General features: G+C 39.5%; 1 protein-coding gene across 1 annotated transcript in view; it reads right to left on the bottom strand.

The window, feature by feature from the left end:
• The window catches only part of CAPZA2 (capping actin protein of muscle Z-line subunit alpha 2), a 31998-nt gene extending 8033 nt beyond the window's left edge, over positions 1-23965 (bottom strand). The window contains exons 1-7 of the mRNA XM_064446924.1: positions 23857-23965; positions 8646-8709; positions 6114-6165; positions 5334-5397; positions 4623-4829; positions 3524-3603; positions 653-731 (exon numbers count right to left, since the gene is read on the bottom strand). Coding sequence (XP_064302994.1) covers positions 653-731; positions 3524-3603; positions 4623-4829; positions 5334-5397; positions 6114-6165; positions 8646-8709; positions 23857-23895 — 585 coding nt within the window. The 5' untranslated portion in view covers positions 23896-23965. The remainder of the gene's footprint in view (positions 1-652; positions 732-3523; positions 3604-4622; positions 4830-5333; positions 5398-6113; positions 6166-8645; positions 8710-23856) is intronic.
• Between the last annotated feature and the right edge of the window lie 731 nt (positions 23966-24696).

Genomic DNA, 24696 nt, shown 5'->3' on the forward strand with positions numbered 1-24696 from the left:
AAGATTCTAGTCCCTGATCCCAGAATTGTTTTAATAAACTCCTGCAAAATATGTGTACTCATTCCAGGGAACCAATCCAGGAAGTCAAGTCCCCCTGCCTACCACATGACAGTCAGACTTACTTCCTTTGGTATCAGGATTTCTCCATTTGTGCTTGGACAGCATCTCCTTTCTGAATGCCCCAAAGCCAACAGGAGGGGCAAATTCCGAATGGAGACCCATATTAAAAAAATCCAAATGGTGGAATGACTAAACCCAAAGGTTCTCACCTTTCTGAACAACAGGATGGGTTACATGAAAAACAACCTACTATTATCAGCTAAAAAGAAAAAAGTTCTACTTCAGAAAGAGCCTACTCTCAGGGAAGGTTTGTGCCACTGTGAATGCAAGAAACAGGAAATCAAAGAGGTATATGCCTAGGCAAGGTGAATACACCACCTGAAGTCTTCTGAATCATGATATTAAACATATTTTGTGTTTGTAAGGATTAAGCAAATATGCAATTAAGCCACCAACACTTAACTGAATGGGCATCTCTGCTTTGCTTATTGGGTCCTCAAATTCTCTCAGAATACTTGATACACTGGCCTGAGCCTCCCTTGATAATAACTGGAGTTTTTACTGATCAGGACACAGTTTGAGATAAGCATACCTGAATTTTCAAGATGCCAGCCACTTGAGTGGTTGAAGGGGTGATTGTAAACTTCCATTCTGACCTCCAACGGCCATTCCTTTAAAAAAGTAAAATAGAAAACAGATGTCACCCCACTGGTCAAGAAAAAGAACCCCAACATACAACTGACAGTCAAAGGAAAAGAGAGAATGAAATATGCTGTGCAACTACACATGCACAAAATCTTTCCCTAAAGATTCAGCACCATAATCAGTCAAGCGGAGAACAGTTTCCCAAAATATTCACTCTCAGTTTTCAATGCGGACCAAGGAGATTTGTTAGTAAGGACCTTTTAACAATAACACTTCTGAAAATACCTAAAGCCTCCAACGTTCTTTCCCTCTTTTATTATTAATTAGGCATATATAGTCAATATTTTGTTTCCAGGACCTGGATGACTTGCTGAATCAGGGAAAGCCACGCTTCACATCAAGCTATGAAAAACCTGAATGGAAGGAACGTTAAAGTAGCAAGACTTTCCGCTGTGCTGAACTGTAACTAGGCCTTTCAGCTCTTCTAGCATTTCTGTTCCAGGACAACAATTTCCTTCCAGTTTCCTCCCACAAATTCAATATCCTTGCCAAATTGCTTAAAGGGAGTTTCAAACATCTGGAAAACAGTATGGGAAGGTTGCAGTTTCACTTGATTTCTTTCCTGTAGGCTAGACATTTTCTTTCTTAGTTATGAGGTTAGTGGATTAGAAGGTTAGTACATTAGAGCTATATTAAGAATGCACTGTGGCTGTCTCTTGATACTTCCTTTGTTTGCACTTGAAGGAAAGGAAGCTGATACTATGAGTTCAAATCCTACTGTTAGGTGTAGATTTCAGTGCATTCAAAGGGAGAGAAAGAGATAAAGACTTAAAGATTAACAGCTACTAATGGATCTATATCGACACATCTTAGATACTAACGTTAACTCAATTATTGGGTATTACTTCAGACAATATCCAAATTACAGATTATCACTGAAAATTCAGACTAAGGCAATTCAGAAGCCTATTGGCATCTCTAAGAAAACTGAAAGGGTCACCCAACTCAGCGACACTAATACTACTGCTAGCCTTAAGACCGACCCATTAGTTACAAGAAAGCTTACATGCTGAACTACATTTTAAGTACAATATTAGTTTTTAGATGCACGGGATTCAATGACTAGCTAACAGGTTTTTTTGCTTCTTAGTCACTTTGCGGTCATCTTAACTTCAAGGACCACAATGTTTCTACGCTGGGATATCATTTTTGTCCTTAAGATGCTATTCCAAGAAAAGAGTTCAAGTTCAGAAGGAACCTTCTGGAGGAAATGCTGCAAGTTAAAAACAATGTATCATTACTTTATTTACTGCTGCTGACTTAAGATGTTTTGTAAGAGATTAACTGTCCTTCCTTTTCTTTCACAATCTTTAATAAACCATCTATCCTACTAAGTTGATAGTATTTCAGAAATTCACAGAACATTTTTCTTCGGCATGTGTTGGTCTTCTATCATGCAACAAACTTGCTTTCATGGTAGGTTGCCAGCCTTCCAAATGCCTAAAGAGCCGGGACATCTTGAGAACAAATACTGACTGTGGCTTGAGCTAGACATCCTGATATACAGCTGGATAACTGAGGAGCCTGGTTAACTTTGAATCCATTCTTTCGTCCCCAAAAAACCAATATGCATTTATTAAAACTTGCTAAGAATGAGAATTAGAGTCTGACTATCCTTCTGTAAAACTTTCGGAAACATGGGTCAGTATTTACCCATAGATGTCTGACCATAACTTTATTAAAAAGGTTGTTGCATGTCTATTCCCCTTCTTTAATAGAAAGACTACAGTATACTAAAGTAAATACTAAAGTAACTATTTGAAATACCATAATTCATTCATACTTGTCAACTAAAAAGGAAATCAGTATTATTTCAAGTTACTTTTAATATTGATGGAAAACATGCGGACTTAACTAATCAACTTTAAGTCAGCAGGGAAAAATTATTTATTAACTGTGCAAATTCAATTAAAATCTATGGAACAGTACACTGGGCAAATCATTTAACTGATAGCCACATACTGAAATTACTATGCATATGTAATGTTCACCTTCAGCATCAGGAAGCAAAGGTTCCTGCACTTTCATTCATTACCCATGAGATTACTAAATATAAAATCAAGCAGATGCAAAATAGCAAATAATAGTGAAATACATTTATTCAGACAACTGCATATATTAGCTATCTTTAGGAGATAATTCCTTAACCCAATTCTGATACTGTGATATTTATCTCAACTCTGGCCAGTTTCCTGCTAGGAGCTATCCAAAGTTCACTCCGGACTGTGGAAAACACCTTTCAACCAAGTACAGAAAAAAGTCAAGCTGCAATTTATAAGAGTTCAATTAATCCAAGATCACCTTTATCCTCCTCACCCAAGAATTAATGATTCAAGTCTTTTGGCAAATTAATCTTTGATCACCTTCTTTCTCTGCAACATGCAAACTAGAAGGAGCTGGTTTTATTCTGTCAGTCACAAAGGAAGCAACACAAGCAGAAGCAACTGTATTAGGGAACACAGGTATGGGTAGTGGTGCCAGTGTGATAAACTGCAAGAGTCATAAGGAATATTACAAAGTTGCCAAAGGTCTCCAAAGGAGATGCAGATGTGCAGCCTGCCATTTTACCTACCACAAAGGAAAAGATTTCTACATAGTTTTTGCAGAAAAACTTGGGGTGGGGTGGAGGAAGAAAAAGGTCACATGTAAGGCATGCATGTACCTCCTTCTCTGAACTAAGGATTATCAGTGTAATAGCACTAGTGCAATTATTCAGTTGGCTGTATTTTACTGTATTTGTATCCATACAGAAACTTACCAGAAATTTTTTGCTTGGAACTGATGGCTCTCTATGCATGCAATAATGGTTTGCTGTCCATCAATTGTTTTACCATACACCTTAAATAGAAACGAGAAAGAAAAACAAAAGAACAGAGTTAAAGTTTCAGTATCTCTCTTGCTCAAACTGCTTAGAGATATCTAGTTCTATTATTATTACATAAACTCTAAAATTTACTGCCTATAGCAGTGACTGCTGTGACAATATATATTAATAGCTGGGTTTCAGATGCAAGTTATTGTATAACTAAAAGATGATTTAAGCCTATACAGACTACCAAAAAGCTGATTAAAAGGGTGGGTTTGGTCCTCTGTTCTACTTTATCCCCTAAAATAAAATACTGCTAAACACCATCTCAATGAACACACGAGCTAGTTTCCTTTACAGAAGCTGGAATTCATTTGGCTACCTGGGAATCCAATTCAACTTGTTAACTCAGCAACTGATTTTTTCCCCCCTAGTTAATTTTTCCATCAGGTTAATACAAACCACAGGACAGCTATCATTAGATCAGTTTGCTGAACTTTAGATACTCATAGGGCTCTTAACAGCAAATGAATGCTAATTTAAGTCCAGACTGAGAGATTTTATTTTAAGATATCAGAACCCACTGATTCTGGTGGTAAGGATATAGCACCTTCAAAGACAGGAGATGTGATGGAAGAAAAACCAGTTTGCTTTACTGACAGTTTTGTCAATAAACCAAGCCAAGACAGACATTTGTATCTTATGGATTTTTTTTTTTTTTTTTTTAGTTTAAAAAGTAACCAGCCAGGTAGCCAGGATCAATGGGCTCTACCTGCAGTAGTCAACCTCCAGTAGAAAGAAGGTCTTAATGCTTTAAGAAATTTAAATAAAAATTCTTCACAACTGGGAGGTAAGTCTTCACTATAACCTGCAGTAACCACTCACTAGTAATCCAACAGCTGAAATATTAAACTTTCTGAAGCAGAACTTCCCTCATTTCCCTGTATAAGCCCTTGACAGGACTCAATTCTTTACAGTTTCAACTGCCTATTTTCCGGGTTTACAAACTTCTATCTATAGTAGTACAGTGGTTATATAATGTAGTACTTACTGTGCAGACACCATTTGGGTAGTGTTCTTTCACATATGCTTTCATTGCTGTTTCAACTGAATTTCTCCAGGATTCTATGGCATTTTCAACTTCGTGAGGTCTAGGATCAGTAGCCTCCTTTCTTAAGTGATCAAATTTAAAGGAAATCTTGTTCTTGGGATCCAAAAACTTTCCATTTCCCAAATCACCATGTTCTGTTATCAAAACCTACATTATAAAATTTTAGTTAATAACATTTGCTATTGAATAAAGATGAAAAAATACCACGCCAAATCTAATGATATCCTATATTTAACTGGAGCGTGCTCATATCCAAAGACTCACATTTTAAACAATACATGCATATACCAAGTGAGGATGAAGCTAACATGACACGCTGACTCAAAAATAATCCTGAATCTTACCCTCTTACTGCAAACAACAATACAACATAGAAATTAATGTCTTCTAGTACTAAAGATGGAGCAAATTGATTCTATAGCTCCAAATCAGGTCTGACTGAATTCAGGCTGACACCACAGACTGAAACTTCAAGCTCTTTAGGTACCCTAAATGATTAACTTATAGAACCGGTACTACTGGAGGGCTAGAATCTCTGTATTTTGGCAGGGAAGATGCCCCTCTCTTCATTTTCTTGCCAAGATATGTTCCAATACCAGAACATATTTAACAGTTTAAGGAACATTTAAAAGTATTTAACTGTATTCATACCTGTTCGTCGTAACCGTCAATTTTTACTGGAGTAAACTGGTCCAAGTTGTACTGTGCAAATGCACTACAAGAGAAAAAAAAAACACCTGAAGCCTGCATTAAGCACAATCTTTTTCCTTAGTAGCTGTAAGAGATTTAAATAACAGCTAATAATCTGGGCAATGATGCATCAAAAAAAATATATCAATGCTTCATTAACTAGCAGGCCCAAATTCTTGGAATCACCTCAGTTCATTCAGTGCTCATCTTACAGATTCCAACCACCATTACACAATGATTTATGTTCAAAAGTAACCAGATATAGACAAACATGTAAGCTTTACAGTAACACAGAAACTGAAGGAACAGGTGAAGTTTAAATTCCACAGGGATCCAACCTAAGCCAGACATCTCCATTCTTACGGATGAAATCAATTTTGGCATAAAATACAGCAGCCATAATGTGTTTTGATATAAAAGTGGGGTCTAAGGAAGCAGTATTTTACGGATGTTCAGTGCCTACAATATCTACCAAGAAACAGAAAATGAAATGCAGAAAGGTGGAGACTAGTTCCAAAATCCAGGTCAGTCATTTCCAGAACAGTTACTCTAATCATTAGGATACAATACAGATGTCTCCTCTGCCAAGAATTTAATCTTGATCAAAGATGCACAACACACATAATAGCGTTTTACCTGCCAAGCACACATCTTTTTAAACAGAACACTTACTGACACTCACAGTCTTACTGAAAAACATCTTTCTTTTATGCAACTGAGTATTTGATGTCTGGTACTTACTGGGCTGCTCCTTCCCTGAGAAGATTGTCATTATTAAGCAGCAACCGAACATCTAAAAGGAGATATTTATAATGCAATAGTACAGTTAACTCAGAAACTTGTTTCAGTCATATAACAAATTTCAACAGACTGTACAAAACAAAAAGCCCAAACCACCCCACACCCATATGGATTACTAGGTAGGAAATTTATTGCTTGATATTTCATAATTTTGACTGAACAAAGTGAGAGGAGTAGTATGGAAATGGATTCCCTTCCAACACAATCTGGTAAGCATATATAAGCTGTATTCTGAAGGCTGTGTGACAGCTCTAGGAATCTGTCAAACTAGTTTATAGAAAACTTCTGAATGAGAACTGCACAGGATTCAAATGAGTTCACTTTTAAGATGTAAACTACCAAATCCCTCACACTATACTGACGGTAGTGGTTACTGCATTCTGCCGACACTAACATGGTGTGCTGGTTTTGGCTGGGATAGAGTTAATTCTCCTCACTGTAGATGGTGCAGTGCTGATGGCACATTGATGCTTTAGTTGCTGCCAAGTACCGGCTAGGTGTTGCTACGCAGCGCCCATAGTAGTCAGGGACCTTTCCAGTTTCCCATGTGCTCCCACGTGGGCAGGAGGCCAGGAGGGGCAGGGCCACAGCCAAGACACCTGACCCCGACTGGCCAATGGGATGTTCATTCCATACCATGTGACACCATGACCGGTATGTAAATATACCGGGGCAGCTGGCGGTTGTGGCTTGGGGCCTGGCGGCGTCGGGTCGGTGGGCACCTGCGTCACTTGCAGGTTGTTCATTTCCCCCGCCCCGTGTTTCACACCTTTCATGGTTTTCCGTTTCATTGCATTATTGTCGCTGTTGTTGCTGTTATTGTTTTAGTTTAGTTATTAAACTGTTCTTATCTCAACCCACGAGCGTTACCCTTCTGATTCTCTCCCCCATCTCACCAGTGAGGGAAGGAGTGAGCAGCTGTGTGGGGCTGAGTTGTCAGCTAAACCACAACACATGGTACATTGTATTAAGTTTTTTTTAAAGTGTCATTCCCTAGTGACACTTAGTAGTCAGAGCACAATATATCACAGTACCATTTCTTCTACCACCATACAAGAAACATGAATAGTCAATACTCTCCTCAGAATGACTTCACATTTACTATGCAGTAAGTAGTTAAGTACTTCACTTACTGAATTATTAGTTACTAGGCACTGTTTTAGTACAATTTAATGCACTGATCATGAACTGATCATTAGTCTCACTATAACATTTTAAACTCTTCTAAAGATTCCCAAGTTATCATGCAAGTCAAAAAAAATACCCACCCAGAATATATTTAAAGTATTTTTTCTTAACCCCACCACCCAACAAAAACCAACACACAGAACAACACCCCAGGTGAAAAAAACAATCCCACAAACCCAGAAAACCCCAAACCTATCAACCAAAATAATTTACAGAACTAAAATTTAAAGCTTTCTCTGTTTATCAAAAGTCAGTCTGAATCTCACTGGACACTGGTCATGCATTTATGATCAAATATTCTGTTATGTGTTTTCAAACACATTCTGCTACGGAGCAGGTAGTTGCAACTATGAACCAGCTTATCAATAAAGTTTATAGCAGTACTTCTATAAGAACTGTATTAACCTTCAGGGAGCAGGATTAATGAGCTGCTCACCAACAGTTCATTTCACAAATGCAGTGTAAGCTAAGTTTAAATAATCAGTGGGTCACAGTTTAACTGAAGAACAAGGTACTCGTGAAAACATTACATTCTTTAACAAATTTAAGCTCTCTCCAGCCTGACACTGACTAGAAGTTTAGCTTACTAAACCTACTTTACTTAAATAGCACCAGGGCTATTTGTAAGCTACAGCTACAAAACATATGCCTTCTCTCATGGTATCTATGCCCACATGTCTTGATGCAAGACAAACACGATTTTCAAAGAAATATAACATCTTAGGTAAATTACAGGCAACAATAGTTGACAGAAGCTAATTTCAAGTTTCCTTTCAGCTTACCAATACACTCAGTAAAATGAAGCGTGCCCAGAATTTAAGGGTTAAAAATATTTGCAGAAGATTAATATTCCTTCCACAGCTGGCATTTGGCCTTTGTATATTCAAGGTTAAGTATTTGTAACAATACTCCTTTAACAAAAGAAGACCATTTTAATTTCAGCTAGTTTAATTTCTGCTGAAAAACGTAATTGTCTATCAAAGTTTGAAAAAAAAAAAAAAAAAAGAGTACATGAACAAAACCCCTAGCAACTCTTAATTCATGACTGATTAAAAACAAAAAGAAAGCTCATTCTCACAGCAAAGAGAAGTGGTACTTTCCTCCTTTTGCATTTAAACTCCAAGCTGTCTTGTGACTGCAAAACTTAATATGCCAAGCTACAAAACCAGCTCTTACAGCAAGTGAGCTGCTAAAATATAAGCTACATGAAATTCAGGAGGGTAATCGGCAATACAATTTTGGGTAAAGATGCCTTATGTGAAAGGACAGAGCAGACATACTCACCATTGAACACCTCATTGAATTCCCCAGGAGGAGCATGAATTATGAATTTTGCTGCTATACGCACCTTAAATACAAAAACAATTATGTGGTTGGAATGAATACAAGTATATACTACTCAAACCAATGATGCATTGTATAGCTTTAATACCCAGACATGAAATTGTACAATTCCCACCGTTTCATGTATTTGTTCACATTATTTAAACTATTCTGTCCTTGTTAGAAACACAGAATATAAAGTTTCACCTCTTCAAACAGAATAGAGGAGGTATATGTTATGGAAGCAGATCGAAATTGAGTCACTCATTTTGTATTGGCAAAAAGATTATCCTAACAAATAAGTTCAATAATACATTCATAATCTATTTCAACTTTCAGTGCATGGATGTCTGGGAATCAACACACATTCCAAGGGAGCCAAAACCCATGATGAAGATACATTCAATCTTCAAAGCTTCTACTCTGATTTTACTACACTTCTAAACATTCCAAAAGGCCCACAGTTAGACAGTAACTGATAGATTACATAAGCTTAAAAACACTTGTGTAGACACTGAAGCATGCGATTTCACCTGCATCTACCGGTAAGGTCTCTTAGTACCACAGTATCAGCAGATAAAGTTTTTTTTAAAAAAAAACACAACAAAGGCATCCTGCAAACTTCTTTAATTCAAGTCCTCAAGCAATTGCCTTCAGCCACAACTTCTTGCAGACAAAACAAGCATAAGCCAGTACTTCCACTAAAGGTACATGCACCTGCCCTGGCTTTCTCCCGCCTTCTGCTTGCACAAGCACTTGTACAACCACACAGCAAGCTTTAGTTTTTTTTGTTGTTGCTGCCTGAACTGGTTCACTGCACAGCTGCCAACACATGTGCTTGCAGACTTACTTTCATTAATTCTTGTTTCCGCCTTAAACTGTTAAGAGGACCCATATAAAAATAAACAAACAAACATTGGTTTCCTAACTTAACCTGACAAAAGTTCCTATCCTTCACACTTTACAGTTATCTAAGTTCAGGAGACATTCAAAGCTCTCTTGCATCCTTGATAGGATGTCACTACTCAAATACCAGATACTACCTGAACCATAGCTCCCATTTCTAATACCTTTGGTTATATTTCTGTGGAATAAAGAGCTGGGAGATTCAGTGCCTGCACTCTCTGGGCCTCCTGTTTGAAATAAAGGTGTTTGAGAAGCACATACTCAATTAAGAGATACCTAAAAATAACTGAAAAATGCTTTACATTTACAAATTTTATATATATATTTGAAACTACAGAAGAATTGAGCATGCTAGAGCTCTTGAATTGACTTCCAAATAGCTTTTATAGTCGAGGGTTTCAATACAGCCAGTGCTGGGGCCCCAGGTTCTTGACAGAGCCCAAGTTTCAGACCATGATCTCCAGGAGAGATGGTTCAAGCTTAGAGTGCCCTGAGAGCACGCTTAGCTGCCTCATTAGCGGTGTTCAAACCCCAATGAGATCCCTAATGGCTAGCCCAGGCAGCTTTCTGCCCACTAACAGTCAGTGCACAACCACTCAGAGCTGGCTAATGGAAACTGAAAGGCTGTCAGTTCCTGACTTTCTAAACTGAATGCTACATTTTGGATGGCAGACAGCATTTATCTGCTGCTTCTAATACCTAAATCAGATCTCCTTTTTCCATGTAAACATAAATTTGCATTATACCGAGATAAAAACATTTACTCTTCTCAGAGGAGCAGAGAGTAATAAACTGCCATAGAAGATGCTCTTGAAAGCACTTGCCCAGATGAGAAGAAAGAGTGACTTGGATTGTCTCCTTTGACCCGAAGGAATGTAAACTCATCTGCATTAGCCAGATATTACCCCAACCACCAGTCTGTATACTTGGTTCCAGAGTGAGGACATACTCCATAGCTATCCTGCTAGAGTCAGGACCCTCTGTACACAGCATACACAGCTCAGTGCTCAATCCAAAGCAGTCTAAAGGATATGAAATATAGCTAACCTACAGAACTATTAAGGCACTCATGAAGGAGAAAGGCAAGACAGGCTCCAAGGCTCTATTACCATGACCTTTTATCAAATGACCAATTAAGGGAGTTGGGGATCAGACTGGAATTTAGCCTCACTTATAAGCAGGTATTTAGTTTTGCTTTCAACATGATACTCAGGCCGACTCCCAGCTCAAAGTTAGATGAAGGGACGCCTTTTTGGGATTCTGACTCGACTTCAGGACATGAACAGGACTGCTTACCCCTGCCAAGGCTGGGTTAGCTCTGGTTAGAGCAAGCAGAGAAACAAGACTTGGTTAAATGACCAAAATTAAGCAAAACTTGGGTGACCAAACTGCACGCTGAATGACCATGGGCCTTAAACTGGTAATATCTGTAAGGTGAGATGTTAGTCTGTAGTAAAATTGGAATACCACTTCATTTTCAGCTATTTTTGTAATGTCAAACTAGTTTTGTTTCTTTTTTCACTATCAGTAAGAGCTACTCTTATCGGTCAGGTTATCTATAGTATGAGTAATATCCATTCAGAAGTATTCAATAGTAACAGATGTTTCCTCAGGACAGGCCAACCTAAATGTTGCTTTTAATGAACATTTTACTAGTAAATTCAATTCTTCAATGAAAATTTTTCCGTGTGATAATTCATCATAGATACCACTTTTTGTAGGACAGATAAACAATTCACAACGAACATCAAGAAGTAGAAAGCATATTCATGCTTACAGAGGCAAAAAACTTAATGTGTCTTCTGAAGATGAGAGTCTGTCAGCTAAGGCACTCTGCATTTTGCTAACGTGCCTTTGTGAACTCCATTTAAAACTAATCCACTTTTCTTCAGCAGTTAAACCAATTTAACTTGTCTGTGGAGATCAGTATCTGAAAAAGCCATATATCCCGAATTTGTACATACAAGAAGCCCATATAAAAGAATTAAATCCAGTAGTCTCACTTAACACTTATGAACTGAAAAGCAGTTATGGCTTCTTTATTGCCACTGGGTTTTTCCAGAAATAAATGCTCTAAAGGAGGTTTCTCCGTTTCCCCAAACCAGACTGATATGAAGGATAAGCGACTACGCTTCCACACGCCTCAATGGGATGAAGATCTCCCCCTTTTGGCAGTAAAAAGCCACTGTCTCAGCCACCTCTTGAGGAAGCACTATTTAAACAAAGTGACAGTCCCTATAAAATGTGATGTTTATGGGCAAATAAAAAAAAAAAGCACATATAGCAAGAGGCACATTACTTGTAATACAAAATGACAAGCAAAAAACTGAACTCCAATATAGTCCAGTGGAGATAGGAAGTTATTTTTACTGAGAACTGTTTAAGACAACACTTCAATCGATGCATTACAGTTGAAGCCAATGCTGGATATTAAATACATTGAGAATTTTAAAAATTTATCAGAACTGATTTGAACAAGTCAAGACAAACAATAACATTTTAAAAAGTCTAAATGACAAAACCTTTTTCATTCAAGAGAACTGCACATGCACACAGAGTACAAGAGCCTCATACACATATCAGCAAGTAAAAAAACTTAGGTTACAGTTGAGTATTCCTTTAGAAAACTCAAAAGCCAAGACTGAGAAATGACCTTAAGTTTCTCCACTTTAATTACTAATTACTCCCAAAACACCACCTGAAGTTTAAGACAGCATTTTATTGATGTAGTTCCCAAGATTTACAGCCACTGTTTTCAGTTAAACGTCTGCAGAGAGGCTTGCAAGAAACTATGAAGTTTATAGTTCACTAATCCAGAACATCTGATCAGCACAGTTTTTACCGCAAGCCTATGTAAGGAATTGCACATTTACTACATTAAATTCCTTGAATGCACAAAGCCAATCTAAATACATTTTCACGAAATGTAACTTCGTTCAGGTTTGAGCATTAATTTGGACAAATCATACAAAAGATGAGGGGAAGTTACAAAAAACCAAACCCCAAAACACCAGATTTCTGAAACACTTGAAGGGAAGCATTCCCCACAGCAGGTGTTCTCTTTATCCAATTTTCACATATACACCAGTCACAGTCTCACTTAAATGGAAGTTTGATACCAGCAGGTAAGAGCTAGCAAGATTTACTTTCTCAATTCAAGTGAAGTCAAATGCTGCCCATCACATCAGTTACAAGTGCTGTAGATTTTATAAAGTAAACTATTTCAGTTAAGGTAAAAATTCAGACTGAAAAGCTTAGCAAACCAGAAAAGGACAGGTTTGTTGTATATGATGAGCATGGATATTAAGAATAATAATGCCTAATTCTTTATTCTGCTAGAGATTAAAACAATTGGTCTATCAACAAATCCCTACTACACTCAGTTACTACAGTATTTACAGTTTTCAGATTACACAAGCACACAGATAGCAATGCACAGAATGGCGTTAGTTACGCTAAATCTACCTTGTTTTCATACTTCTGCCTTTATTTCACAATCTGATTTCTCTCAAGGTGTGACAGCCATCAGATACACAGAGAAATCTTACTTCTCTACCTTCTCCAGTCTGTGACATTTTGAAGCTTTTATTTTAAAGAAGTTATACAGAGAGACTTCAAATGCCCCCAAACCACTCTTCCTGTTCCTGTGCTGTACGTGCCTATATATGGTCATGAATACGTGCTTGCAGAAGTGCAGGGGCTCCCGCCACTCTACTGTCAGGGCCACTGAGATATCCTCATTCCTGATAATCAGCTAGGGTACACCTAACAATAAAAGAGACATTAGAACTTAAGGTAGCTTTTATTCCCCCCCCTTCCCTTTTTCTTTTCCCTTTTTTAAGTTAACTGGAATGCAGCTGTATTTGCCACGCACCCTGACAGCTCACTCCTTCAATCAGCAGCCATGCTGCACAGGAAATACACGCTGGTAAGCAAGATGCTGTGAAACCACATACTTTGCCCTTACTCCTTCCTACACATCACTTCTTTCAAGTTCAGCTGTGAAATCCTTGCAGCAGGGAGACCCACCTTTCCTCTACACTCATACCAGGTTAACATTTACTGCTCTGCAGCAATAAAAATGGAATAATGAAGTACGTATTAAAAGCCCTTTTTACCTAAAAACTGCATTCAAACCTGAAAAGTAAAAAAATGACAGACCTCCACAATGTATTTCCACCCAAAGACAACTTTGCTGGCAATGACAGGTGAGGAAAAAAAAAAAAAGACCTTCCAGCAGTTACTTTTATCAGTGATTATAGAAAGTGTTATAGCAGGAGCCAGGCATTGTATATCATGCATGTACATTCTGCATTCCTGAAAGCACCTTTGCTTCCTTACAAAACAAACCAAATCTCCCACTCACAGGAACCTATGTTTGGCAAAAGAAAAAAAGTAGATGAGACATCACATTTAGGAGAAGGAAACTCTTTGGTTCTGTCTAGGAACAATAAAGAGTCCAGAGCACCCTAGTCCTGGTGTCATGCCTACTGCCACAGTTCTCCTTGTTGGTTCAGAAAACCTTTCTGCAGGCAACTAAGCAAATGGCTTTGTCTTGACCCACTGAACTCTATTTACAGGCAGCTACAGGGGTTTCTCACAATTAGCCTGTAGTTACAGAAATATTAACGCAGTTGAGCTGATTCAGGCTAGATAAAAAAGGTTACAATTCTCTCAAGATCCTGTAATTCACACAAGGCATTCAGGGGTCCTGCTTGTACTACCTGGAGTGATACTGGACAAAAGCCTTGTCCAGTTTTATTGAGTTCCGAGTTTGATTCAAACCTGTGTTTTCAGTTCAGCTGAGTCACTATTTTTCAATATCCAGCTTTACTTTCTAATGAACAAAACTGCACTGACATCTTCTATCAGTCAGTTGTGGGTTGACACACATAGGACATCAAGGAACACAATCTAAGGTTCAATCATTTGCAAGATACTATGCCTGATGATCTGTCAGTACTGCAAACATCAACATAGTTTGAGTTTGCAAAGCTTTCAATGTTAAAAAAAAGTAATTAGCTTCTCCTTTGGACAGGCAGATACTTGGTATTACTGGCTCCAATTGCTCATTAAATTCTAAGGTTAGATACTTCCCATGATGTCACATGGGCAATTACAATACATTTTTTAAAATAACAAAAAGAGCTGGGGGTGTTTCATAAGTGGCATAAACTGACCTAACGCCACGCTGCTGCTGCTACCAAAAGGACTAATCCCCCACCTTCTCCCAAATATACCCTGCGATCCATGTTTACAACTCCTTTGTATCACCAGTGCTCCTCTGTTTTTGTGAATATCCAGAAAAGCAAATTGATGCAGCTGAAGAATAGCTTTAGAAGGTGGCAAGAATATAGCAACCAATTCACTTATCAAGACAGCTTTAAATGGTTATTGCTTCTTGCTGCTAACAGTGTAGTGAGGTGAATAAGCCTTCAAAGGACCAGATAAGCACTGAGAACGTTTAAGTGAGAAACTGATTACCCCATGTCAGTAGCAGCAAACCGTCTTCTCAGCATCTCATGCCCATGGGTATAATTTCAAAGAGGGAAGAAGCATCCCAAAACATGCAGCATCTCACACAAACATGGAGCAAAGACAGTGAGTCTAGTAGAGAGGGAATGAATATAAAAAGTAGCATTGTGACTGCTTTCCTACCAGGCTCAACTAAAAAATGCACTGTAGTATTCAATTCACTTCTGTTTGTGGGAGAGCTGAGGAAGAAAACACTGCAAAAATGCGGTTCTGTGGCACAGGAAAGGAGGGGCACATTCCATGCCTATGGCTTTGACTGAACAGACATTTCCTTCATAGTAATGCCTGAAGCTGCACTGCGTCTGTAGACCATGTGTTCTCCTCAATTATTTTTAATACACAGGTACTTAAGAATATGTAACAGTACCAGCATTTATTAGTGGTACAAAAAGTAAACCTTATACAGTGTGAGGTATTCTAGCTGCATTCTTTCTACCTGAAGAACTGACTCAGATAATGGGATTTATTTTTACAAAAATAACTATTTTGAAAGGTGACTCCTATTTCACTGTAGGGCCTTTCAGCAGCGGTGTATCTAAATAGTATAAAAGTCTCCATGTTAAAATCACTTCACACACCACATCATATTAAGATGAAGGATTAAACAAACCCCAAACAGGACTTCTGAAAGTCAATTTATCAGGTGCAGATAGCAAAGAGGAATATGAAAGCAATGTATGTCACTTGTGTGATACACAGGTCTAACTAGAAACAAAAATAGTGAAGATTTATCTCCCCCATGTCATTTTGCAGTTACTTTTATTGCCCCTGACTATATCTAAGTGGACACCTTTTCATGTCATGGACTTCCCATATTTTAATTCAGAAACATAGTAGAAGAACTGTACTGGTCTCAAATTAGTGAAAGAAGTATGTTTTGTTTGTAGATGTTAAAGGATCAAGATCAATATGAAACTTTAGCTTCAGCTATGACTGTCAATTATGAAGAGCCCTGAACTGAAAAAATTTGCTTGTAATTATAATACAGACAGTAGAATACATTTTTCTCCACATCTGTATTTCTCTGAAAGCCTATGTTTTCTCAGTAGTTGGCTGGAAAACAAGCAAGCTGAGAAAACCACATACATGCAAAAGTGGTTCTAAAATTATTGACAGTGCTACATATCCCAAATTTGTCTTATGGAACATTCTTCCTGCAGCATCTTTACTGCAAGTTTTTATCTGTAATGCAGTAGTCCTTTTTCCAGGTATGTACATGAAAGCTCATAATATGAGCAACCAGGAAAAGTGGGGGGGGGGGAGATAGAGAACACCTCAGGTTCACAACACAGGCAAAAGTTGCTTTCAGTAACTTCCAAAGGACTTTCTGAAAACAAAAGCAAAGAGAAAAAAAGAAGAGAAATTATGAATAGGAGGCGTGTCCAATACAGCAGCATTAAGTTCCAGTCTCAGGAAACTATATATTGGGTGCTTTAAAATATCAGTATCTTAAACCATGTAATTCTTTGGTACTTCCTATTGTCACATCAATCCCCAACATATGTAACCAACCCAAGAAACAAAATACTGTTTTGAGAAGCATGTTAGAGACGAGCATTCCCTTTGCTAAATAGAAATCTCATATGATTTGACAAAGGTCTAATGCAGTCATTGGTCTGATGTAAATTTATGAGGAAACCTTATCCATAAAACCCCTAGAAGCTGAGCAATTGCAGACTTTGCTTATGGGTCAGATAGACAACAGATAATAAGCATTAAAAAATCCCTCAATTTCCTTGCAAAAGTCATTAACTGAAAAAGTAGTAAAATTTTACATTTAGTGAAAAGCAAAAGCATTAACTTTTGTTTGAAAAGTAAAAGGTATAAGAAATGGCTAACTAAGACTTCACAAAGAAAGAAACCGATAGCATCATCTCCCATATACAGAATCAAGATGTTCTGTCAGCCCAACACACACGCTCCTCAGTTGCAGCAACGAGACCTCTCTTTCTCAGCAGTCTTTACAGAGTGGTATCTACTGTAATCTAAAAAGCACTTGTTCACATTTGCAAGGCATTCTTCCACCACAAAGTCTAAATTTTTAAAGTGATCTTTCCTACTACTCCAAGTTCATTATTCATCATTGAATACTCCAAGGACATCAAGCCTGGATTCAACAGCAGCAGAGAGAAAAGGAACAAGATCAGAGCTCGTTCTATGAAAAATCCCTTTAATGAAGCCATAGAATAAGGTGCCACCTTAACTGTACGTGTGTTCCCCCCCAGTTCCAGTGTCTTAAAATTCTCTCCCTAAGTCACCTATTAGTTTGAAAGTTTTAATGCCTTCTGTCAAGTTAAGGAAGAATTTGAAATATTTCACATTTCAGAAGCTTTTAACTCAAGGATTAAAAAAAGTAATTTCCATATGCTGAAGAATCTGCTTTCATTTCTGCATGAGCAGTTCAAACTTCTTTACACTCTGCTTTTAGAAACTGGAAGTGAATATTATACAGCACTGCCCGAAAAAAATACACCGATTCGCTAAATGTGGCTAGAATCTTTACCCTATTCTTTGGCTGCCAAAATTGTAACCAACCAAAGATGGTATTTCACAGCAGAACTGTAGGCTGATGACTGTATTGGTGGGCAACAGAACTATATCTGTTTATCACAAATTATTGTCTCCAGTTTCATTACTGGATTTGCCAATAATTCATTCTATTAGTCTTCTCTATTTTTGGTTCAATTTGTTTCTCTCATCTACTTAAACTATGATGTTTCCTGGGTACAAGCTTCCACAAGAGTTCTGCGAGCACAAAGGCTTTTGATGGTCCTGAAGTGCTGCTACGTGATAAATACTCCATGACACAGGAAAACTCATAATTCACAAAAAGCATCTAATTTCTTCAACCTACTAATAACAAAAGGATATATGAACTGTAGTTTAAAAAATCACTGGTCTTATATATAGAATAACAGATTTGTATTTATCTTCAGGCTTCAGATAATTATTTTTAACTTGTCAAAAATGCAGACAATTTTGCTTTGCAGATGCACAGTGAAAAGCTAAGCAGCATTGGACACAAATTGCAACAATAAAATACTAGGAAAAGTTCTGACCGTGGGTGTAGTCAAACATTGCAACACGTCACCCAGACACCCTGTAGAGCCTCCATCCTCGGAGATATCCAAAACTCAAAGTGAAAGCCCCTAAGCACCTGACCTAAGTTGGCCTGCTTTGACCAAGCAGCATTCAGGTTATCTCCATAAGTCTCTTCCATCATGTATGCCTCTACAAACAAATGAAGTTATTATCTGCAGTTATACATACGTTATATGATAATTTTTTCAGACATTGTTGAACACTTCTGTACTTTCCCAAAAGCAATTAAAATTCCTTTCCTGGCCTTCAATCTCATGGGTATTAACACATTTTTTTTAAAAAATTAAGTCCTAACTCAAGTCAACACACTATGGTATCTCAGCATGTATATAAAAATCTTAATCTTGGGAGGACTACTATATTGAGAATTACACATCAGTCTGAGAAGCACTCCCAACTTCCTCATTCTTATTAAAGAATTCCTTTAAAACGTTATGAAAGTGTAACCACTATGTTTAACCTCACCTTTGTAAAATCAGTTCCTTCTACACAACTTCTGTTAAATTTCACTTGTGGAAAAAATGTTAACTTTCACAGTCTTGATAATGTAGTAAATTAAGCAGGAAATATGCTTAAAAGTAACTGAGTTACTTCACATTTAAGTATTAAAGGTTTTCCAACCGGTCATCAGAACCTGCTACAGCATTTCCAGTTCCATTCAGAATTTAAATATAAACAAGAACCAGAGAGCTCCCAAGGTCCTCCAGCTAGACACTTTAGCCAAGCTGCATCTTTAAATAGAAAACAAAGCATACACTGATGAACTAAAAAGAAAGAACATAAAGGACACTTGCAAAACTTTACCTTAAGTTTACCTTACAGATTACAGTGCAATTATACCCAGAAAAGACTATTGAAATCCTGCTTCTACTTCAACACATTCTGCTTCTAATCATCTATGGCCTCTAAGTCTCATTCCTGGGAACTCCAAAAATCAGAATTTGAGATCCTTCCAAAATGAAAGATTCAGAGCACATGTAATGCTTTAATACATATACAGATTTTTTTAAAAGTAACAGTTTTTCATCAAAAAATTCTGTTAATTCTTCTGAGGCAGTTTCAGGGAAAAGGTTTATGTTTGCATTCAGAAATACCTGAACCTCCCACATTGGTGGGATTTTTTGACAGCAGATCTCACTTGTGTGTATGTGTATTATGTTTTAAAGATGAAGTTACACTCAAGAGAATGCACTTTACTGGCATAGACTTTTCACCTCAAGGCACTGACTAAAGAAACAAGTTTTCCTTAAACAATCTGAAAAAACTACGCTGCAGAATTTTGTTGGTGTAAGACATCCACCTTTATTACTCAGATTTGTAGGTTTTGACACCTAATTTAAGAAGTTACAAAGTTACCCAATGCACCAGGAAATACCTGGAAGCAAGGCTGGCTCATTTTCATAAGCAGGACTACTTCCTCATCAGAAGAGAAGTTTTGCTCTAATTACAGCAGGCTGACCTCCTGTTAAACCCCACCTTAGTCAATATGCCTTCCTGAACAAGTAGAACCACTAAGCCACAACCTTACTGAAAGGGGTGTGGTTCTTTTTTATAAAATCATGTTTGACATTTCCGATGTTTATACGCTCTGCACTTTAAGGAATGCAAGAGCTAATTTTGCATTAAAAAATTTTATGTGTTAACCTTTCCTCCCTGAAGGCATCCTGATTTTCTCAGGCTTTATCTTGGTATAAACACAGCTATTTTATTCCTGTGCTTTGCAGAGAACAGGATTCAGGTCAAAAAAACCCCAAAGCAAACCTACAGTAAACACATCCCTCCGAGTCACCAAAAATGGACTACAGAACACTAGTTTTATGATTTAAATAGCTTTAGTCTTGTTTTGCATCTGTGCTGTTTGTTAATGAATATTTACATTAGTAAATGCAACTTTTACAGTAAAATCAGTACCTTCCATTAATCACTGCCTATATTCATGTAGATAAATTGTAGCTTTTATATTCACACTAATATGCCCATTAGAAAGATTTTTATACATACTTATTAGTCAGACATAGCCACAGGTAGGAAAACAATTTCTACAGAAACTGGAATAAAATTAAACTGCAAAAAACAGTTACCAGACTTTAACAAAAGTCTTAACAATACTTGTTAATTGAGGATGCATAACCCATAGGAAGGTCACAGAAGTGATGCCCTCCCACCTACCTAAAAGCTTCTGAACTTTCAGTGACCTACGAGAATAAAGCAACTACAAAACACTGTGTCTCACAAAAACTGTTTTCAGCACTGGAAAGCCCCTGGTACTGGATGCTAAAGCCAGTAACTTTCACTAGCAATGGCCCAACTTCAGATCTTCAGATGTACACAAATCTCACACACTGTATTTAGTTCTCAGATTTTTTTTCTAAAAGAGCTTTTCCGAGTTTATCCTCATGCTTACTATCATCATTTTGAAAGATAAGCAAGGATTCAAAAATCTCATGCTAAAATGTGAATCTAAGGGATAAGACTGGGTTCAAAACCAGTTACGCAATCTTACATACTGAGATCACATTCTTTCTGGCAACTGGCTCTTCTCCTTCCTTGATTTTAGAGCTTCTTTACCTGAATTGTAACTCTCTGTTTTGCCACTATTCCAACTCATGCCTTTTCTGTATTCTCAATTACACTAAATACTACAAGTTTTAAACCTTTATTATGTTAGAGCTAACTAATAGCCATCTTAAACTGTCTACTAGATAGCAAGAGGAAGGTGTAGCCACTACAAATGGAACGGCTTACTGCCTTTGCAACACTTAAATCTACTGACTATACATGCAGAAAGTCATGAATCAAAGACCTTTCAGATACTTGTCTTATTGCTACATCACTTGATCTCCTTTACTTATGCTTTCACAGCATAAGTAGTGAAAGGAGTCTGGTACAAAAAAGTTCTGTTATTTTGTTAACCTTCTTCCCTCCTCCAATTTCAGCAGTTTTGACCAGTGTAATATTTATATCTCTATAGAAGTTACCTACAAAACTATACCACCACTGTCATCTGCATCAGCCTTCAGTGCCATATCATAGGAAAAAAGTACATAAAGGAGCAATGCAATTTATTCCCCATGAAAATGAACATTTTTCTGTTTGCCTCTGCTCCTACATTTACAGTTCCAACCCGATGGATGAGAAAGGTGTGCTTTTCAAAGGCTAACCAGCCGATTTTCTTTTTAGCCTAGTAAAACTGAATGCTTGAGATAACATTTTTGTGGAGTTAGACAAGTTTTAACTTCAAAAATATTTGCAATATCTTTTATAACAAGTGTCAATTGAGAGATCAGAAATTAATCAAAACTGAAGAAACTCAGGTCAAGATCTTAATATGTATTAAGAACGTGCACTTCTAAATTTCATTCTTTATGTTCATTTAATGGCTCAGTAGAGGGCAAATCTGTCCCTCTACTCTGTTAAAATCACAGTAACTTACACTCCCCCAAAATATTTTACTCTAAACTGAGTATTCGTCCTCTATTTAATCCGCTTAAAGCATACAACCATCTAGATCTTAGTTTAATACCATCAGAAAATTACTAAAGCTTTTCAGCAATACACATTTTTGTTGTAAAATGATAGCACAACTTAAACGTATCAGAATTAAAATCTTAAGGCATCACAAGATTTGCATGGATATTTGTCTCCTTATCCAAGAGTTTGCAGTGTTACCTATTTTTGCTTTATTAGCCAATAAAATATACTGCCAGGCTTAGGAAATTCCACTCATACAGGACAATCAATTTTATATGGGACTGAAGCAGATAAAGGGATCAATTTAAATTTACAATGGAAGAGTGCTGATTCTAGTCACTTATACCAAGCCAGGAAGCATCTCTGGAAGGTCTGTACCCATTTTGGGGGAAAACACTGGAATTAATGGATAGAAGAAGGTTCAGAACTTAACTTCATCAGTCACAAAAGCACAGGCAGTGCTTCTCAGACCACAGAGGCAAGATGAAACTACCATTGTACGTTTTATTATTTGACAGAACAAGAGGCAACAGGCAGAAAAATAAACACAGCAGGTGCCATCTAGCATAAGGAAACAGTCTTTACTGCAAGGGTGACCAAGCACTGGCACAGGTTGCCCAGGGAGGTTGTGGAGTCTCCATCCTTGGGGATTTCCAAAAGCCATCTGCACATAGTCCTGGGCAGCCTGCTCTAGATGACCCTGCTCAAGTGGGGGGGTGGGGTGCAGATAAAATGACCTCCAGAGGTCCCCTCCAACCTCAACCATTCAATGATGCCAAGATAACTTGTAGTCTAAGTATTTCAAGCACACCCTCTAGAAACAATGTACTGAATTCGAGGTACTTGTATTTTCTACAACTGTTTGAAAGAATCATGGAGTACCAGATACACTTCTTGATTAAATTACTACTTGTACCAATGGAGAGGTGACATTTGAATGTGAATTACGTTGGGAAGGGCACAGCCTTCAAGCCTCCTGGGAAAAAGACAGTGAGATTCCAGCACTATGCATCTCTTGGCAGACCAGTGCATCTCTAGTTCTGAAATGTGGTCCTGTTAGCCTCAAACATGCAGAAAATCTGCCTTACTGTAACAGCCAAGACATTTTAGACATCCTTCTTCTAACTTCAAAGAAGTTAGAAACATCATTTGTGTGTGTCTCCCACATTTAAGTCATCTCACAGCTTTCATAGCCAAGAAAACCTATGTTTTTAAGGTCGGGAATGAAGAATACTGTGCATAAAGACATGAGCAGTGCACCAGCACCAATGCACACATAACACCACACCCAAGCTCTTTAACAGGCAGCTGCTGTGAAGCTGGATCCAAGGGGGAGGACAAGGAGCATTGAAAATTGAGGTCTTACAAGACACTCTGCTCCTCGATTTTTCTGGAAAAATCTATCTTATCCCTAAGAAGTTTCCAGCTGCCACGAAGAGAGACTACACGTACATCTCGTTCACACAGAACCCCTGCTCCTTGACCTTACACTTCCCCAATCGCTGTCTCCTAATAGGAAGTAAAACAGCCTTCCTCATCCCCACACCCCCGCTCCTCTCCCAAACCTCCCGTACCCCACCTCCTCCCGGAGCCCCCGGGGGTGAGAGGGGCGATGGCCATGGAAGGCCCCGCTCGGGGGTCCGGGCGCGGCGCGGAGCCCCTCTCCGGAGGGCAGGGCCGGTGCTGGGGAGCAGCCGGCTGCAAAGGGCAGGAGGCCTCGGAAACGGGAAGCGGAGGTGGGGGAAGGGGAGCGGAGAGGCCTCGGCGGGCTCTTTTCTGCCTCCCCCCGCCGGCCCCCACTCACCGGTCCCCCACCGCACACCGGGCGGGGGCGGCGGCACACAGCGGCCCTGCCCGCCGCCCGGGCGGCACCGGGAGCCCGGCAGAGCCACCGCCGCCTCCGGAGGCCGGGCCCCGCCCCCGCCGGGCCCACACCGTACAAGGAGCGGCGGGAGATGCGGCGGGGCCAGCCCTCCCCCCCTCCCGGCCTCCCGCCGACCCTCCTCCCGCCCCCACGGCTGACAGGCCCGGCAGCGGCGCCACCGTAAAAACATGAACCACAGGGTAAGAGCCGAGCGCGCCCCACCGCCTGCCACCTCAGAGGGCAGGGGGACGAAAGGGCGACGCGGCCGAGCACGGCGCCCCCACCCACCCCTACCTTCTCCTCGTCGGACAGCTGCTCCTCCAGGTCCGCCATCTTCCCTCTGGCTCCGGCCGCCGCCCCCGCCTCCTCCCTCCCAGGCAGGAAGGGCGGGGCCCCCCGCGTCTTGCGCCGCTCGCCGGGGAGGTGGCCTCTACGCATGCGCAGACGGGGGGGGTCGAGGGGGCGGGGGTCCCACTGTGGGGCGGGGGAGGGGAGCGTGGGGGGCAGGGTCGGACGGACGGGCGGACACACAGACAGACAGCGAGAGAGATAAGCAGGCCGGCAGGCAGGCAGGCAGACACAGTGTCTGTGTCCGGGGGGCGCGGGGTGGTCCTTGCTGTGGTCCTTGCTCGGGGGAGGGGGGACGAGTGGGTCGGGGAGGGGAGCAGGGCCTGCTGCGCCCCTCAGGGCGGCTTCAGAATGAAACGTAGGGGCTCTCATCTCTGTGTTAACAGCAAAATGAGGCGTTTGAGTAAGATCGCCGGAAATTTGGGCAGGCGAAACTAAAAGTCGCCAGTTTTCAGTCATCCCCTTGGCAGCATGCTCGATGCGGGTCAGTGGATGCGGGTGCTGGGGGCAGCGGAGCCAGGCGTTTGGGAGGCCGGGTTGGCTGGAGTGCCCGGCCGGGTGTGGGAAGGGTTCTGGAAAGCTCGGTTTGATGCCAGCAACGGAGGCTGAGGAAATATATTGTGTGAGATGATTTGTACCATAGAAGATTGGACATGGGAAAGGAATGTGGTCAATGGGAGGAAATGGGAAAATAAATAGATTGGAAGTTTTTTTGCAAGAGTACGAAAATGTTAAAAGAGTGTCTTCCAGAGGTGTGATGTTGCAAGTATGTAGAGAGCCTTTTGA

This window comes from Phalacrocorax carbo, chromosome 1 (genome assembly GCF_963921805.1).
Source record: "Phalacrocorax carbo chromosome 1, bPhaCar2.1, whole genome shotgun sequence".
Lineage (NCBI taxonomy): Eukaryota > Metazoa > Chordata > Aves > Suliformes > Phalacrocoracidae > Phalacrocorax > Phalacrocorax carbo.